General features: G+C 35.1%; 1 protein-coding gene across 1 annotated transcript in view; it reads left to right on the top strand.

Annotated features, from left to right (window-relative positions):
* The window catches only part of LOC128858547 (inhibitory POU protein), a 154,980-nt gene that overhangs the window by 108,905 nt on the left and 27,155 nt on the right, over positions 1-18,920 (top strand). Inside the window, exons 4-6 of the mRNA XM_054094924.1 lie at positions 5,563-5,740; positions 5,795-5,932; positions 5,988-6,219. Of these exons, the coding sequence (XP_053950899.1) occupies positions 5,563-5,740; positions 5,795-5,932; positions 5,988-6,219 (548 nt within the window). The remainder of the gene's footprint in view (positions 1-5,562; positions 5,741-5,794; positions 5,933-5,987; positions 6,220-18,920) is intronic.

Here is an 18,920-nt window from a genome sequence, read left to right as displayed (position 1 = left end):
AATGCTAAGAATCGAAATTTTACTTTATAATCACTCTTCACTCACAGTGGACGTGAGAGCTATTCGAAATTCAATTCAGGTAGTTTTGCCATTGTTTTGCTATCATTAACACATTTTTGCCTTGATAAAAAAGTGTCCGGAATATATTCAGAAAATTCAAAACAAAAGTTTATTCCTTAAAAGTGATATTGTCACTTTCAAAATACACTCATCAACTGCAGCACACTTATGCCAGCATTTGATCAAGCCCTCGAAACATTTCTAAAACTCTATCTGTTGGATGGTTTTCGTTTCGTTCTTAGTAAAAAATGGATAATGATGGCACTGTCCGACGGTGCGTTATTATGGTGCAAAATCCACGAGTTGTTTTCTCACAAATCCTTTCTTTGGCGAATTACTATTTTTTAACTGAAAACGTCGAGTTTTTTTGTCTTTGTTTATTCGGAGCTTTCCAGTCACTCGCTGATGACTGGATTGCGTGTCGTACTCATAAAGCGGCGCGTCTCCTTGAAAATCATGCATTTGGCGATATCAACGCGGTCCCTTTTTTGCATGAAATTTAGGTCATTTGGGAACGACATTGCAGCAACAAGCCGCAAGCCCAAGTCATTAACTACAACAGTCTGAACTGATGCATAAGTCCTCTTCCAGCTCTCTTAAAGCTTGCGGTTGTTGGTCAAATCATCAGTTTTTGATGTCGACGACCACTACGTTTGGCACCTTCGATGGACTCACGATCTCTTCTGAAGCGTTCATGACACTCGTAAACGGCTGCTTTCTTTAGAATATTTGCGCACCATTGAATCAAATTAAATCGAAAACATGTGCAGAGGTAGATTCACTCAAACGTAACTTTAAGATTTTAGTAGGAATGTTAATCACAAATGTTGTAACCTAACACAAAAAAAAAACAGAAACAGATCTCAAATCAGTTGACTTTGATTATAAATAAAAAATTGTTAAGATTTTAAAATTTCCTTGATTTATTTATTTTGCACACGCGATATGAGATTTAAATTTATGGGCGAGGTACCTTTCCTCATTTTCCAATTTCCTTTTCCAATTAAAGCTTTGAGCCTTTAGTACGGCTTTTGCAATTTATGGAATTGTATGAAATTTCTGCAGCTTAGCAAAAGTGGTTCCAGGTAAAACTACAATATATGAAGCTTTCAGTTTGCATGGGAGCTGCTATGGCCCTTTTCCAATATCTACCACTTTTCACCATAATACATAGAGGTATTGCCAATTTGTGTAACTGTATCAAATTTCATTCTCTTGGCGTTTGTGGTCCGCAGAAAAACGGTTATGTTGATATTCCCTTCAAAACGATACACTCAAAAAAGGGGTTTAAATATTTTAGTGTGGTGTATATATATATCATGATGATGATGATGATGATAATTGGCGCGTGAATCTTTTCTGAGATGCTATATTGTTAAATTTTTTGAAAATCCAGGTCCTTGACTCCGCTGCGAAGTATCATACTTATTACAATACTCTTACTAACACATAATTATTTCCAATTAGGAATTGAAAAAAAAAACTTTTAAAATTACTTCTAAGAAATTGAAAAAGTAATCAATTACTTTACTGTGAACTGAAGGAATCGATTAATAAATACAATTCCTTGTAATTTGTAATTGATGGTAATTTCATTCCCACAGAAATAATTAGGACCAAGCTCTGCCATTCGGGATATTAATAATTTTGTAAGTTGGTCTATTTACTAAGTTTTTGAGTTAATAGTTCACATAGTTTGAAGTTCACAGAGGGCATAGTGTTCTTCGTTTTGCTTAACAAAGAAATGTCGGTAGAGTGTCTTTTATTTTGCATAGCAATCCGTCATGCCAAACGCAGGCAAAGGCTTGGGATATGTCAAGAAATGCGGCTGTGCTATTGCAATATACTGTTTTTTTTCAGTCAGTGCCAGGGGGTTGCGTCGAGGTTACTGAGATCGTTCGAGAGTTGTGTGTTGTATTCCTTAAAATACATTTTTGCCGTGTTATTATTGTCTGTCGTTTTTCTTTTAATTTATCTTTAACCACCAGATATAATTATGTGTGTTATCGCTTGGTGAGGAACGGTGTTGAGTTTCATTCGGCACGTTGAAGGGAACTATTGAAGTGCTCGACAGCATTTGTAATATCTTCATTGCATTTGAGTGGATGCTTAAGGTTAATTGTTGAAGTTATTAGTGTCCGCAAGTAAAACCAATCGGTTTTTGTATTGTGGAGTCAGCAGTTAGAGCGATCATTGCGGGAGAGTGATCGGAGGATAATTCATAACATGAATTGCAGGCTACTTCACTAGCGGGAATGCCTTTCGCTACGCAAAAGTCAATCAAATCGTGGGCTGTATACTGATGAGATTGTGAGTGTACCTTTCGAGTTTTCCACAACAATATTTGTGGCTTGAATAGTTTATTACAGTAAGAATTTATGCTGTAATATAGCTATTACGAGAATAGCAGAGCCAGAATGAGGGTTTTTATCGGGGTGCATTGTATGTTATAGCTTGAAGGAGCACTTGTAATTTGTGGGTTAATTTTGATTACTTGAGAGTATGAAAGCGAGTTCAGGTTGTGCTTGGGCGGCTGAGTGACAGGTATGGGTTTGGATGAACTTAGGGGCTGGGCGAAAGATGCAGGGTTCTCATCTTCTTTTCCCAGTGGCGGGTATTTGAGCTTTTATAAGTTTTTGTACCCAATACGCCCTTTATAAATGGTTGGGTGATTTCCTGCGCATAGGACGCATTTTACGTAGTCCGTTTTGTTTTTACGAGAGCAGTCTGCGCATAAGTGGTCTCCAGCGCATTTGATAAAAACTGGTTTTTGTGAGAGAAGGTTTTAGTGGGCATTTAGAGCATTGGGTAATATCGCGTTTCGGACGTGGGGGTTCAAAGATAATTGCCGTGTTGAGTAGATATTTTACTTCATAAATATTTCGACTTCAGCTCGACAATGAACTTAGGGAGTAGCTTTTTGATGCTCCTATCTTTGATGTTGTAGATATTTTCGACTGAATGGCCAAGCTCTTTCAGCTCTTGTGAAATATCTTCTGTGGAAATGGGAGGGTGCATATTTTTGACTGTTACCTTAAAGTTTCTTTCCTACTTGAATTTATAAGTGTATGATTCCGTTTATTTTTCCTCCGGTAGGGTCACAATAACTTTGTATGCTTCTGAGGTAAATGACTGTTGACCTGTTGGCTGTTACTATTAATTAGCTTCAAATCATAAGAGTTTTGGGCAACTTCCTTTAGAAGCAACATCGCCGGCGTAATGTTGTTGACTTTGTCAACAAATATTGGCGGGGTCTTGGAGTTTTATCAGGGGGTTTAGGATTTTCCACATCTTGAATTTCTAGAGAAGAAAATTTGTTCTGGGTGGGCCCAGAGCTATCCTGCCAATATTCATCCAATTTATCTTATTTTTGACGGATTTGGGCTATCGAGTTTGCCTGCTGTTGCATTTGTTGCTGCACATTTGTCTTCGAACTATTTGACGCAATTTGCGAATTTGAAATTTCTTCTTGTTGCTTTTTGTAGCATTTGCATATTTTGCAGCAAAAAAGTGGATTTGGGAGTATTTTGATATATTTGTTGTAAATGGTGTTGTTGTTTTTGATTTCCACCGCCCCCAATGGGCGGGTAGTGGCCAACCAACATTGCTTTTAATTTTTCGTGATATTTATTCAATTTTATTTTTCACTTAAAAATATTCTTTGGCAACCCTCTTCAAATAGTTTGCAGCATAAAAGTATGCAATATTTTTATTCAGCTGTGGTTTACTAAGTGTTCAAAAATATAATAACTTTGTTTATGACAAAGCAAAGAATGTCAACAAATTCAGCCCTATTAACTTCGCCGCGATAGCCTTCATTCACAAACTGTAATATCTGGTTTAAATATCGTTTAGAATACGCCTATTATTTGATTGCCCTTTCAGGCTGCGTACGTACAATGTGCATGAACTGTGTGTTTGATTTTAAATTTAATCTTACTATACAATAGAAAATGTTTTTTCCGGCAGTAGGATCCCTTTCCATATTCCGGTTATGTGCTTCCGGCCATGAGCGTATTTTATACTTACATACATATGTACTCAAAGCAAAACCTCATTATGCCATTGATTTTCTTACTGTGCGAGAGCTGACACAACTAAAGGAAGTTAAGAAAATGGAATTCCCACATCCAGGAGTGGTATTATACAACTAGATGCTATAATATACAAAGAATAATCGATACTCCTAATTTATATACTTATACTAGTTTGTAAAAACATCCAGACTTATTTCGTGTCTTAAATAAAGGAAAAGTTTAAAAAAGTCGGACTTGGTGCTTTTTAATTCATCATTATTATTGAATTGTATGTAGTTCAAATCAATAGAGTATAATTTAAATATGTAGAGGCATACATGTATGCATATACATATTTTGTATAAATATTCCAACGAACATACATATAAACATTTCCTGAGGTTTCAACCAACCACAAAATAGATTTCCGCAGAATGTTAAGTTACTTATATATGTACATACATATGTACTCACGTATCACGAATCTATAAGGATATATGTATACCAATGCACATATATAACAGGGGTGGCTGCAATGCGCCGACGTACTAAATTCAGGTACAACCGGGGCTGGAGCGAAGTTGATACCAATAACAACAGCTTTGATCTGGGATTGGTGTATAATTGAAGAGCTTCCCCTTTTCAGCAATGTTACAGTGCATATCGTCCAAATATTCATGGTGACTTTTGTTATGGTTGATTGCTGCATTTGGCGTTGTTGTTTTTTCATTACCCCTCCCACGTATTCGATTTACATTGATGCTTTTACTCGAATGGAACTATGTGTTCATGTATACATGTACATTGTATGTAAATACATACATATAAGGATATTCAAATAAAATGCATGCATACTACATTTTTTATTCCATCTTAATGTTTATAATTAGAACGTTCTGCATGCCAATGCGAACGCTCTGCACACTCTTAAGAAGTTGTTGATACCTTCGATTTTTGTACATGCTTGTGTTTCTTAAAAGAATCGCAGGAGTTAGCGAGCAGCTGATTCATGACAGAAATAATTGGCGATAGGCTAATCCTGGAAACTTTTATGGTAACACCAAAATATTTGGTCTACATTTTTTGACATTTTTAAAAAAATGAGGAAGGTATTATGTGTAGTTATTTCCTTCCAAAGTAAACAAACCCTTTACTTTAATAGTTTCAGATTTATTGCATATTTATTCGAACTGAGAATATACCATGCAGTTATCTCAATCATTTGAAATTGGATACAGGTGCATTCCTGGTTCCCATTATATATCTATATATAATCAACATTAATAACTGGTAATTAATTTGTCTAGGCAGCTCACTTAAAAACTTCTGGAACGTCTGTTTGAAACACCACACAATTTTTAAGCACTTTCCTTTCATTTTAATTAGACTTTAGAATACTGAGAACTGAAACTTCTAAGAAAGTAAATAATTAGCTAGCGAAGCATATGCCACTTTAAATATAAGATATGTCTTCGTCCACTTTCAGATGCATCATTCGATGGACCAATTGGAAATGTTGGACCCAACGGGACCAATGACAACGTTAGCGCCCATGTCAGAGACGTCATTGACACCAACTCATCAACATTTGCATGGTTCTTACCACAGTATGAACCATATGATAAGTCATCATCATCCAGGCGCTCTAAGTGGGCATTCTTCGAGTAAATCCATAATTTAAGAGTTCAACGTGTCAACTTTAAGTGATATATTTTCAGATCATGGACACTCTGCAATACATCACCCCGTTATATCAGCGGCAGTAGCTGCGGCGGGTCTGCATCCAGACACTGATACGGATCCTAGAGAATTAGAAGCATTCGCAGAAAGATTTAAACAACGAAGAATAAAGTTAGGTAAAGGGTACTTGAATTGTGCTGCTAACATCAACTCAACCCCATTTTGCTATAGGCGTAACGCAAGCTGATGTAGGTAAAGCTTTAGCGAATTTAAAGTTACCTGGAGTGGGGGCACTTTCTCAAAGTACGATTTGCCGATTCGAGAGTCTCACTCTGTCTCACAACAACATGATTGCGTTGAAACCAATACTACAGGCGTGGCTAGAAGAAGCGGAGGCGCAAGCGAAAAACAAACGAAGGGATCCTGACGCCCCCAGCGTACTTCCAGCTGGTGAAAAGAAAAGGTAGACAACGTTTTGGTTAATGGAATCATTACATTCTTAAAGACAAAAAAATCAGACAACATTTGTTTGTATTAGGTTAGTATTTTATTGCCAAAAGTATTGTGCATACATACTCGTCCATACATACACCCTAATTTAACAAGAGCATACAAATTGCAATTGTTGCTATATTAGAGAGCTGAAAATTATTACCAAAACGTAACAAGGGATTAAAAAAATAAAACATAATAATAATAATTGCATATTATATAAATGTCAAAGCTTTGCTCAGCGGTTAAAGTTGAACGAAAAATTGCCTCTCGGCTTGAAAGAAAAATTATATTCAAGTTGATGACCTATTGGACAAGTTGCAAAAGTTTGAGTGTGTTGTTAAAATAATATGAGTGTGCTGGAAATTGATAGACAATTTGAAAGCTTATCCGTGAAAACCTCATATGGTTGTATTCGTTAATGGGTGGTGATGAAAATGAAGAAGACATCACGCTATTGTTCGCCATAAATACTGCTTTGATGCTATAAAATCGACGAGCAACTAATTTTTAACATACCACAGAAAAGAAAAAGAAAAATTGGATTGGAGCTGTCATAATAACATCGATACTAAAAAGGTGTAACGAACTGTGGACAGCCCAATTATTAAAATCACATAGGCTAGTGTGGATTGAAGGCTAATGTGGAAGAATATGATATTAAAGTGGCAGAGTGGGCAATAACTAAGTATTTCGATTTCTAACTTCTGTATTCTTTACAGCAGGTAAATGTAGCTGTTAGACTCGCTCTTTAGGTATTACTAATATCCGTGTCTGGGGGATATGGACTACCGAATCGAGAAAATAATGCACCAAACTTTTATTTTAACAAAAATATTAAGGCACGCATATATATTAGTAAACATGTTAGAGCTATTCACAAATAAAGTCGAATGTAAATTGCAAATGAAACTGTTCTCGGTTCTCCTCACTTAATTGTGAATTCCATCCTTTCTACATTATTTGGCCAAACTCTTCCTCCAACGTGCGATGCACGTATTGATGTTGATGTGCCTCCGAACAGGAGCTTGTTCATGGCTGTGAAGCAATATTCACCAGTAAAGGTTTTTTTTTTTCGTACATTTGTGTTTGTTGCTAAAAATTAGCGCTTGTGTGTAATTTTTATAGTCTTTTGAGATTTCTAATTCTGAAGCGCAACTAAAATGGCTCTAGGAGATGTCGGTACACGATAGGAAATTGAACCACACCACGATTTAGGATTAAGTTAGGATTTATAGTAGTTTCGTAGTACATCACAGATCCAATTGATGGCATGTACAATATTGCAGTATGAGCGCATATTTCTACACAAAATGCAAGAACAACTTTCTGTTTCTGAGCCCAGGTTGCAACAATATCACAATACTCGTACCAATTGGCGTAAAAAATAGGTCAAAAAATCACAAACTTTATTTTTTCTAGAGAACATTTTTTTTCATAAACTTTTTTCTTTTCCAAAATGTTAACTTGGTTTAGAATCCATCACGAGCGAAAATATATTTTTTGTTATACAGTAGGTTCTGTTTTTATGCGGCTTTTTTTTATGCGGTTTTGAAATAGTGCGGTTTTTTTTTAAATTACAAAAAGCATGTCGACCTATCGGGAATTGTACATATAAACAAGATTCTAAACCAGCTAAGCAAAAACTCATCACAGATTACATCAGAAATGCTAACCCTACAAGTATGGAACCGCCTGCATAACTATCTAGATCAGACGTGTACATTTCCTCAAGTGACGAAAGTGATTTTACGCCAAATCCTAAACGAACGCGCAACATGTGGGTATTGTCTGATTCTATTTCTGACTTAAATTTATTTTTCGATTCTGACGTTTCTTAAATAAAGATATAATTTCCAAAAATACAATATTTTGTTTATGCGATTTTATTTAATTATTTCAGATTCATGCGGTCTATGGGACGTATATATAGTTATAATATGGGACTAGTGCCCTTTTTTATGCGATTTTATTACATTATTTCAGATTTATGCGGATTTAGCACTTTTGAAACGTATCTATAGTTTTACTATAGAACTAGTAGCTTTTTTTATGCTGTTTTTTTTTATGTTGTTACTTGCGGAACGTATCTACCGCATAAAAACAGAACCTACTGTATATAATTTTTTCGAACGATTTTTGTATATACATAGATATATATATAATTGGCGCGTACACCCTTTATGGGTGTTTGGCCGAGCTCCTCCTCCTATTTGTGGTGTGCGTCTTGATGTTGTTCCACAAATGGAGAGACCTACAATTTCAAGCCGACTCCGAACGGCAGATATTTTTATGAGGAGCTTTTTCATGGCAGAAATACACTCGGAGATTGCCATTGCCTGCCGAGGGGCGACCGCTTTAAAAAATGTTTTTCTTAATTTGGTGTTTCACCGAGATTTGAACATACGTTCTCTCTGTGAATTCCGAATGGTAGTCACGCACCAACCCATTCGGCTACGGTGGCCGCCTATTGTACGATTTTTGTGTATCACCGTTTAAAATACTAATATGACTGTAACATATTTTCGGTATTAAAAGAAATCCATTGTTTTTTTTTTTTGATTTTTGATTCCAAACGTAAATATAATAAACAATAACAAATTTTTCTTTTTTATAATTGGCTAAAAAAATGTTTACCATTTTAGGGATAGAAAGCAACCTTACAAGAATTGAATGATTTAAACTAATACATGCAAAATTTTCTCGCTGATACATATGCAAATGCTTTCAATATGTTTGCTTTCAATATATTTGCTTTCAATATAAATTAGTGCAAAATAAACCATATGGGTTTGACAACGCTGATTAAAATGATTAAAAATAAATAAAATGATAATGATTAAAAATTAAATCAATTGTGAATTGCCACATATAATGAATATTTCGTTGACTACAAAGAAGCGTTAGAGTGAACAGTATACATATACATATGTTTAATTTGTCGATGATGTCATGAACTTTGTCGAAGATTGGCATTAAGAATGTGATCGAAACTTTGTTCTGAGCGTTGTTGAATATCTCCAACAACTGTGGCTATCACAAGACCGAAGAAGTATTATCATTTTTCTTGCGGGGTGACAGCCTTACTATGTTGTTCAATAAGTTTTGCGGTTCGGTAAGAAAACCACAATTTTACGGTTCAAAATACACTTTGTTATTCAGTATAGTCTACCTGAACATCAATACAATTATTCCAATTTAGAGATTCCAATTTATGTTATGATCTCATCATTTGTTGAACACCGTTTTCCACGCATGCATTTTTTTATGTCTCGAAACAGGTGGAAGCCACTAGGGGGAAAATTTGGTGAATACGGTGGATTGTTAAACAATACGAATTTAATTCATGGGTTTTAGCCATTGTCACACGGTGCATTGTCCTGACTAATTTTTTTCTTTTGCAAGCTGAGTATGTTTTTCACGAATTTTTTCCTTCACCTGGTCTAAAAGGTTGCAGTGATATTCAGAATTTTTTGTTTTACCACTTTGCAAGTAATCCACTAGCAAAATTCCTTTCGCATCCCAAAAAAACTGATGCTAACACATTCTTGACCGATTTCTGGACAAGAACTCGTTTCGGAGCCGAAGAACTAGATTCACATGACTCTCTAGCCTCTTGTTTTGATTTAGGATCATGGTGATATACCCAAGTCTCATCCATATCGACACACAAAATCCACTTTATCCTCTCGTAAGACCACGTTTAAATTCAGAAAAATCGCAAAACTTATTGAACAACCTAGTATCACATTGCTCTTCTCTTTTAGCGAATACCCGTTAAAATTGAGCTTGCAATATGTTCTGAACCATTCTAGCGCATGAATATTTTCATTGGTTTCGTTGAGATATAAAAATTTAATATTGTTTCTCTCCTTTTGCTCTCCATTCTCAGAAACATCCAAGTTATGCTTAAAAAATACATACATACTTGTGGATGTAAATATTCCCATTTCTCCCATTTTTTGGGTGACTTTTCTATTATTCGAAAAATGTTTTTCACAAAATTACGCAAAAAAGCTGGAAGATCGGATAATACATTTCTGCGTCGCGTTTCGAAAGTCTCATATGTGCCATTCCTACTCAATACAATGATGACAAATCGCCATTTGCCTGAAAAAAAAAACATATCAAATTTAATTCTTTTGAAATCACTTTAAAATCCTTATTCGTACATCCTTGTTTTGTGTGAATATTTATGCATTACTTTTGTTCTTACAACATATTCATCAACAAGTATATATGTATATGTTTTCTAATTTGAAAGAACAATGTTTAACTTACATTTGAAAAAAAGGATTGATGACTAAACGCGTTTTATCAACAGGCAATAACTTTATATATGAAAAAGTTTGCAAATGTATAAAATAAAATATATAACTGACGCATGCACTTCTGGTAGGTGTGTGGCCGAGCTCTTGTTCCTATTTGTGGTGTGCGTCTTGATGTTGTTCCACAAATCGTTCATTATTATTTAAATGTTTTCCTTTAATTATTACATTCTATTATACATATATTCAGAATATGCAATCATTGTACAATTAGGATCTATTATGTTCTTTTGCGAATATGAGAAGAAACTGTGATTTTTGTTTTTGTCATTGCACTGTAAATCTTATAGTTAAATCAGTCAGTGTGAGTCAGTTTAGTCTTGGGTTGATATTTGTTTGGATTTGTTCGACTGACAGTCGCAGTATATGTTTAGTGCTACATTTTGTGATTGTGTCTTGGATTGTGTCTACATTCGCTGTATGAGCCGAAGATTTGTCTTTTTAACCGTTCCCCGTATTTCTCTGCCGTATTTCCAGATTCATCTTGGCGTTACAGTCCGGGGTGGACCATTGCCTCCTTTACAACGTGCCTCCATTCTTCTCCACAGCCCGCTTTAGCTCTGTGTTGTGAGATTCTCATCTTTCATATATCGTCTTCTACGTCTTGCAACCATGGACTCCTTGGCCGGCCTCTCCTTCTTGCTCCTTCAGGATTTGCTTCAAATACTTTCTTGGCCGTTCGTTCGCTGCTCATTCTTAAAACGTGTCCATACCACCGTAATCTTTAGGACTTTATAAACCGCGTTACATTTCCTCCCGCGATTAAAACACTGAGCTCGTGGTTATACCGTATACGGTATGTACCGTCGGGTAATCGTATAGGGCCTAATGTTCTTCTAATAATTTTTCTTTCAAATCGCATCAGTAAATTATCGTCATTAAATTTAAGGACCCATGTTTTACAGCAGTAGGTGAGAACCGTATTTCCAGATAGGACTAATAATTGTTTTGTGTATAAGCACCTTATTGTGAAGTGATAGTTTTGATACTTGTATGATTAGAAAATGTAATTGCCGGTACATATTCTTAATTGCATTTCTTTTGTTAATGATATGCTGTTACCATGTTAGTTTTTCATCAATAGTTATTCCAAGATATTTTGCTGCTGAGCAGATTTTTATTTTGTTTATTTTTAAGGTAAGATTATGTTTTGATGTCATTTTGTGTGTATATATGTACAGCGGACGCTCGATAACGTAAACTAATTCATACCAAGGCGGTTCACGTTAACAAAAGTGTTCACGTTTTGGAATGCCCAAAAATACTAAGTAAATATATTTTTTCACATTTAAATTCATATTTTATTCTTGTTTTCGTTCAGTAATCTTTTTTTGTATCATCTGTTTTTCAAAAACTTGAAACACAGCTTTCTCCCTCAACCGTCTTAGCACACTCATATCATTTTGATCGACGTCTTCATGACCAGCCCATAGCATATCTGCGAACTCGAACGAACCTCAGGATTTAAACTACTAAGGAGATCGACGGTGTTGCTCATCAAGGTGCGAAGTTCAGCTTTCCATTTTTCTTTTAAAACCGCCAACGGAACATTATCTTCGGGATCATCATTGTTTACCGCAAAATTTAAAATACTGTTCCAGCACATAGCTAATGTTGCTTCACCAACACGAACCCAAGCCGCATCCAAAAGATTTATAGCTGTTTTTAAGTTAATTTTTTTCAACGACTCGAGCAAATCAGACTTTATCGCTGCTATTGAAGCTGGAAGGCTGTTTCTGTAATGCAACTTAGTGGTTTTTATTACATTCTGATCCATCGGTTGAATGAGGGAGTACCGTTTGGTGGCATAAACATTGCCGAAATTTCCCCATTCTCCGTTGTCAGTTCAGCTTCATTTGGTTGAGATGGAAAGTTATCGATTAGGAGGCGAACTTTAATTGGTATGGCTTTCTCCTTTAAAAACGCTGTAACCTTAAAAAACCACCAGTTAACCTTAAAAATCAGACAAAGCTTAAAAGGAATATTCACCTGTGGAACAAATGACTCATGAAACCATTGCTTGAAAATAACCGACGTCATCCAGGCGGATTTCGAGCTCTTATATTCGGTGGGACACTGAAAGTTTTTAAAGCAACGTGGATTCTTCCCCTTTCCAATTACCAAAAGCTTAAGCTTGTGGAATCCAGTGGTGTTTGAATAGCATAAAAACGTGACTCGCTGCTTCTCGGACTTTACGCCTGGGGCTCTCTTCTCCAAACTTGACGCGTACGTTTTCTCTGGCAGAAGTCTCCAGAATAACCCCGACTCATCAGCATCATATAACTGATCGTTGCACAACTCCAATTCGGCCATTTTAGCTTTAAGTTTTTCTTTAAACGGATCCACTAGCTGAGGTTGTGAAGGCAGTTTTTCGCCTGATATTTTAAGAAGACGAATACCGTACCTCTTCTTGAATCCTTGGAGCCATCCATCACTAGCGAAGAAGTTTGCTTCATTTTCTTTAAATTTTGCATGCAGTGGATAAACCAACGATACAGAGCTCTCTCTATTTTGGATAACTCTGAAGAACGCAGCGTTTCTCTATTTTCAGGTCCACAATACGTGTTGCTTACGCATTTTAAAATCACTTGCTTTTTCGGTTTAATGTTACAAATTGTTGATTTAGCAACATTATATTTCCTTGCTAAAATCGTCACAGATGAGCCTTTTTTAAAAGGCTGAGAATTTTAGCCTTTCGTTTTAATGTCAAGCACACAGGTTTTTTAGAACTCATTTTCACCAGAAAACATAAGACGAAACACTCTTTGCAAAAGCAAAACCGCGACTGAAATATTTTACTCCTTACATGCAATTAAATGTCTATTTTATAATTAGGGGATTCCCCAATTTCAGAATTACTTGAGATTAATGTAAACTACATTCAAATAATTGTAACGTTTATTGTTCATGTTATCGAACTTTTTGGGTTTGTTCACGTTTTAGAGTAGTCAATACACAAAAATGTCTGTTTACGTTTTGGGGTGTTCACACTTTTGAGCGTTCACGTTATCGAGCGTGCGCTGTATATAATAACTTGTAAGTTTTGTCTTTATTAACTTTTATACCCCAGTTTTTCATGAGAAGCTTTTTCAGAAATATGCTCTGAGGTTTTCCATTGCCTACCGAGGCTCAACAAAATAAATTTTATCCACTAAAAAATATTCGAAAACCAGCCAAAATTTATGTTAGCCATCTAACCGGCTACAGTAAATTACTCCAACCAGTTTGACCACAAATTTGGCAAAGGTGCATTCGCGCAAGATGATGAGGTTATAAATACTGCAGAATAACTAAAAAATTTAGTGCTACGTGCTATAAAATAAATATCAATAAATATTATTTTCGTAGTTTGAATATCCAGCGGTATCGCGATACTCTTTCACTAATTGATGCCATACATATATAATATAATCTCTACCCCTCTTTCCCTTTTTACCGTACCGCTTCAAGAAAGTTACATATATTCGACACTGAGACTATGAATATAAATATTGAAATATCGATTGTTAATTTTTAGAATTTGTCTATGCCGCCGAGCATACTGGTTTGTTGAAGTTGATATTATTAGAAAATGGTATATGGAGGATAGAAAATTATTTACGCTAGCTTTTGTGAATGAAAATTTTTGGTATAAGTATTTTTGCTATATTTTTTATTTCCAAACATTTATATACATACGTGATATATTGTGTATGTATCATATTATACAGTGGCACAGTAAAGTCTACATACCCCATTGAAAAGCGAGGTTTGGAGATTTCTGTGAACATTGTAGCATTAGAATATATTCCAAACAAATCCAATCTAACAACAAACAATAAATTTTAACAAAAAAATTTTAATCCAAAAATATTTATTAACAAAAACAAACAAAATTCATTTTCCAAACACAGAAAAGTCTGCATACTTTGTAAAAAGAATGTGTTTCACTTAAAAGGAAATAAAAAGACAACAGAATTAATACTTGGTGGGTCCGCCACGACTTTCTAGAACAGCATTTAATCTATTTTGCATGGAATTTACCAATACTTTTGTGTAATTATTCGAAATTAAATTCCACTCTTCAAGTAAAGCATTTTTGAGGTCCTGTTTATGTTTAATTGTCCTTTTCCTAATGCGACGATCCAATTCATCCCATAAATTCTCTATGGGGTTCAAATCGAGTGACTGGGGTGGGGAATGAAGTTGATGGGGCACATTATATATTAGCCATTCTTTGACAACACCAGCGGTACGTTTTGGGTCGTTATCTTGCTGAAAGTACCAACCTGCCGTAAGACCCAGTTTACTCGCGGATTGTTTCAAATTATCTTTGAGAATGTCCAAATATACCATGCGATCCATATTAATATCAATAAATGTTAAATTACCCACCCCAGCCGCTGACATGCAGCCCCAAACCATTATGGAGCCACCACCGTGCTTCACCGTAGGAAGCAAGTTTTTGGGCAATAATGCTTCATTATTTCGACGCCATACTTTTTGTTTGCCATCATAGCCAAACAAGTTGAACTTGCTTTCGTCACTAAATAAAACATTAGCCCAAAAATCTTCGTATGCATCAATATATTTCTTAGCAAATTCGACTCGTTTCTCCATATTTATTTTGCTGATGAATGGCTTCTTTCGAGGCACACGGTTGTGGATTCCATTGCTTCTCAATAAATGTCTCACCGTTTCTGAAGCAATATCCTAATTTTTCAGGGTTTTTGCAATTTCTATTGCTGTTATTCTTGGATTTTCTTGCACGTCTAACAATATTTTTCGCTTAGCACGAGGAGTCAGTTTAGGTGGGCGACCACTTCTTGGTTTGTTTTCTACACTATTAGTGTGATTATATTTCCGAATAATTGTTTGAATGCTTGATTTTGAATGTCCGACCAGTTCTCCAATCTCTCTTAAAGATTTTTTTTCCTTATAATATTTCACAATTAGCTCACGTACTTTAACACAGATTTTTTTACCCATTTTGGTTAAATTAACACAGCTACAATATTAATATCGAAGAACTAAACTTCTTTCTAACTAACGGTATCTAGTAAAGACGCCTGAAGTGATTGGTAGCACTGTTTGAGTACAGAACTGCATTTTGTGTACTCCACTACAAAGCCGTATGCAGACTTTTCTGTGTTTGGAAAATGAATTTTGTTTGTTTTTGTTAATACAGTGCACTCGCGATAACTCGAACTAATTAAAACAGGCGCTGTTCGATTTATCGAATTTGTTCGACTTATCAATTGAGTGTGCTATGTTAAAAAAACAGTTATCGATATCGATTTTTTTCAATTAAATTTATTTATTTATTTACATATGGATATGAACATGAATATGTTTAAAATAATTAATTCGTTTCAATATTTTTCATCAAATATTTGGCAGTCTTTGTGTCAGTTACACAAAAAAAGTAAGCTTTAACAGAAAAGTTAGGCCGAAAAGAAAGTTGTAATGTGTGTTTGTCTTTTCTTGCCTGCAGCAATGTTGAATATGACTTTTTCACGCAGCAATTGAAGAGTGTTAACCTTTGCGGGGCTTACTTGTTCAGTTGTGGCCCACTGAATTACCTTATTGATAGAGCTAACTGCCTCCTCAGATGATATCCGCTCACATGTCTCAGTTGTGTTGTTAAACTCAGACTCAGAATCACTAGTTTCAATTATTACTTCTGTGTCGGTAAATTCGGCACCATCATTCCATTTGTTAACATCATAAAGCGTAAATTCGACCTGTAAATTATGTTTTTCATGTTATGTTCTTTCAAGATGAGTCCACTTATTGGGTAATTCTTTTTTCTTTGGGACAGAAACCATTTGTATAAAGCGGCTTTCATTTTAGGAAACTCAGAAGCTTTTAAAGTTCTCCTCTTCCCAGGACCCAAAAACGTGTTGTTTACTGCTTTTAAAATTGCCTTGTCTTTCTTTTTTATAAGACTTATGGTGGACTTGGCTACCCCATATTCCTTCGCTAGAGAAGTAACACTACATCCACGTTTAATTTTGTTAAGGACTTCAGCCCTCTCTTTTAATGTTAAACACTTCAACCTTTTGCGATCCATTACTCACATGCACTGATACACAACAAATGACAAATTTAAAGCAATTTGGTCAATGCAAGATGTTGTTCCCAGAAAACTAACGGGATATTAACGTCGAAATATTCATATGGACAATACACTAGTATACATATAATTTATATATATATACTATTACATATGTATGTATGTACAAAATGTACATGTTTGAAAATAATGTGTGTACAAATAAATTTGTTTTTTTGTTCGAGTTACAAACTAGTCAATAGGGAAAAAAATGTGTTCGAGTTAGCACGTCGTTCGACTTAGCGGCTATTCGAGTTACCGCGAGTGCACTGTAAATATTTTTGGATTACAATTTTTTTGTTAAAATTTATTGTTTGTTGTTAGATTGGATTTGTTTGGAATATATTCTAATGCTACAATGTTCACAGAAATCTCCAAACCTCGCTTTTCAATGGGGTATGTAGACTTTACTGTGCCACTGTATATACGAGGTATGATCAAAAAATATCGGGCTACGTACATTCGACTTTCGATAATTTTTTTTTTTATGTTGGTACACTTAGTTTGTTTCCTTTATCAGGTAAGAGAAATAAATACATATATGTATGCTAATACATACAATACATAATTTTGTAACTGTATTGAAGGAAATCGGAAGGGGAAATTTAGCATGCTTACACATTTTCCACTAAATAGCGCTACCATTATGCTCAACCCAGAAATTTAGGCACTCATCTAGAGAACTTATAAAATAAACATATGTATGTAGGTATGATATATACATATTATATATGTTTATGATACTCACCTTAAGCTTTTATATTTTCAGGATTTGTATATATGTACGCTGTTATATATATTTATTTTGTATATGTTTGCTTGTATCATATATAGACGTGATAACAAAAGTATTGGCACAGCAAGGTACTTCCACATTAACATTATTTTTTGTCCACTCATGAAGTAATTTTAAATCAAAAAAAAATTCGCTATACAGAAGGACATATTGTCAATTATATTCTCTCTAATTTATTTTATTATCTGTTATATTTAATTAACACTAATTTAAAAAAAGTACTGATTATATCGAAACAAAAGTATTGGCACAGTTAAATTTTATCAGGCTATTTCGTCTAAATTTTATTGATTTCTTTACAAAAGTCTCGTTATATCTATACAAGCAATTACGTTATGGTCAAAAATCAAACCGCAAACAGCATAGTGCCTTCAGTTATTGCTAACTTTGCTTAATTTTTATTAAAATGAGCAGCAAAAAAAGTGAATCTCAGCGCAAAATAATACTATATTTGCACAATCAGGGTAAATCATATTCGTACGCCGCGATTGATGGAATGATGGACAGAAGCCGCTACACCATACGGAGCATTGTTCATCGCTTTGCAAAGCGTGAAACGTACGGGCACCCCTAAGGTTTTAAACGACCGCGAGCGCTGCCAAATAGTCAGGAAAGTAAAAAAAGCCCAAGAATATCCTCCACATAAATCGCAGCGGGAGTTAAGGAAGAGATGGGAAAGGATATTCATCCAATAACGGTCCGGAGAGCATTGCATGAGGAGAACCTCTCATTTCAAGAATGAACCAAAAGAAGCATTTGGTCTATGCTCAGGAGTATCTAAATAAGAAAATGTACTCTTTTCGGATGAAAGCAAATTCAACATCTTTCATTCTAGTGGTCGACAAATTGTGTGGAGAATACCTAACACTGAACTGCAAAAACAGAACCTTGATGTGGCTGCGAAACATGGTGCCGGAGGAGTCATTGTGTTGGGCTGCAGGTGTCGGTGAGTTCAAAAAGAGTGCGCGAAAAGCTGATATCGCCTGACTCATTCGCATTTCAGCAAGGTAAGAACCCGAAACATGAAGTGATTATGTGGCTTGCGCACTACATTAAAAATAGCGAGTTTTTTTGTGATTAAAAATCATTTCATAAGTGGACAAAAAATAATGTTAAAGTGGAAGTATCTTGATGTACCAATACTTTTGTTCATCACTGTACATAGTCTTGTAAGTAGATGTATGCGTGCAATGCTAAAGTATAATGCATTTGCATCAGAACGCATAGGCTACATGTGAACATTACGTTATCTACGTAAGGATGGAACGATAGGGAAAACAAACAAGGATTAAATTCCTAAAATTGGAGTTAGTGCATACACGAGAGAGAAGCGCATTGCACCCAAATAAATTTTTTTGTCTTTGCAAAGTTATAGTAAAAACAAAGCTAAAAAACAAAAACAAATGTTGATTTTTGAGTGACTTCAAACTTACTCTTTATTATACTAGAATTGA

The sequence above is a fragment of the Anastrepha ludens genome, chromosome 3 (assembly GCF_028408465.1).
Source record: "Anastrepha ludens isolate Willacy chromosome 3, idAnaLude1.1, whole genome shotgun sequence".
NCBI lineage: Eukaryota > Metazoa > Arthropoda > Insecta > Diptera > Tephritidae > Anastrepha > Anastrepha ludens.
Note: the sequence above shows the minus strand (reverse complement) of the source record. Positions and strands in the feature narration are given on the sequence as shown.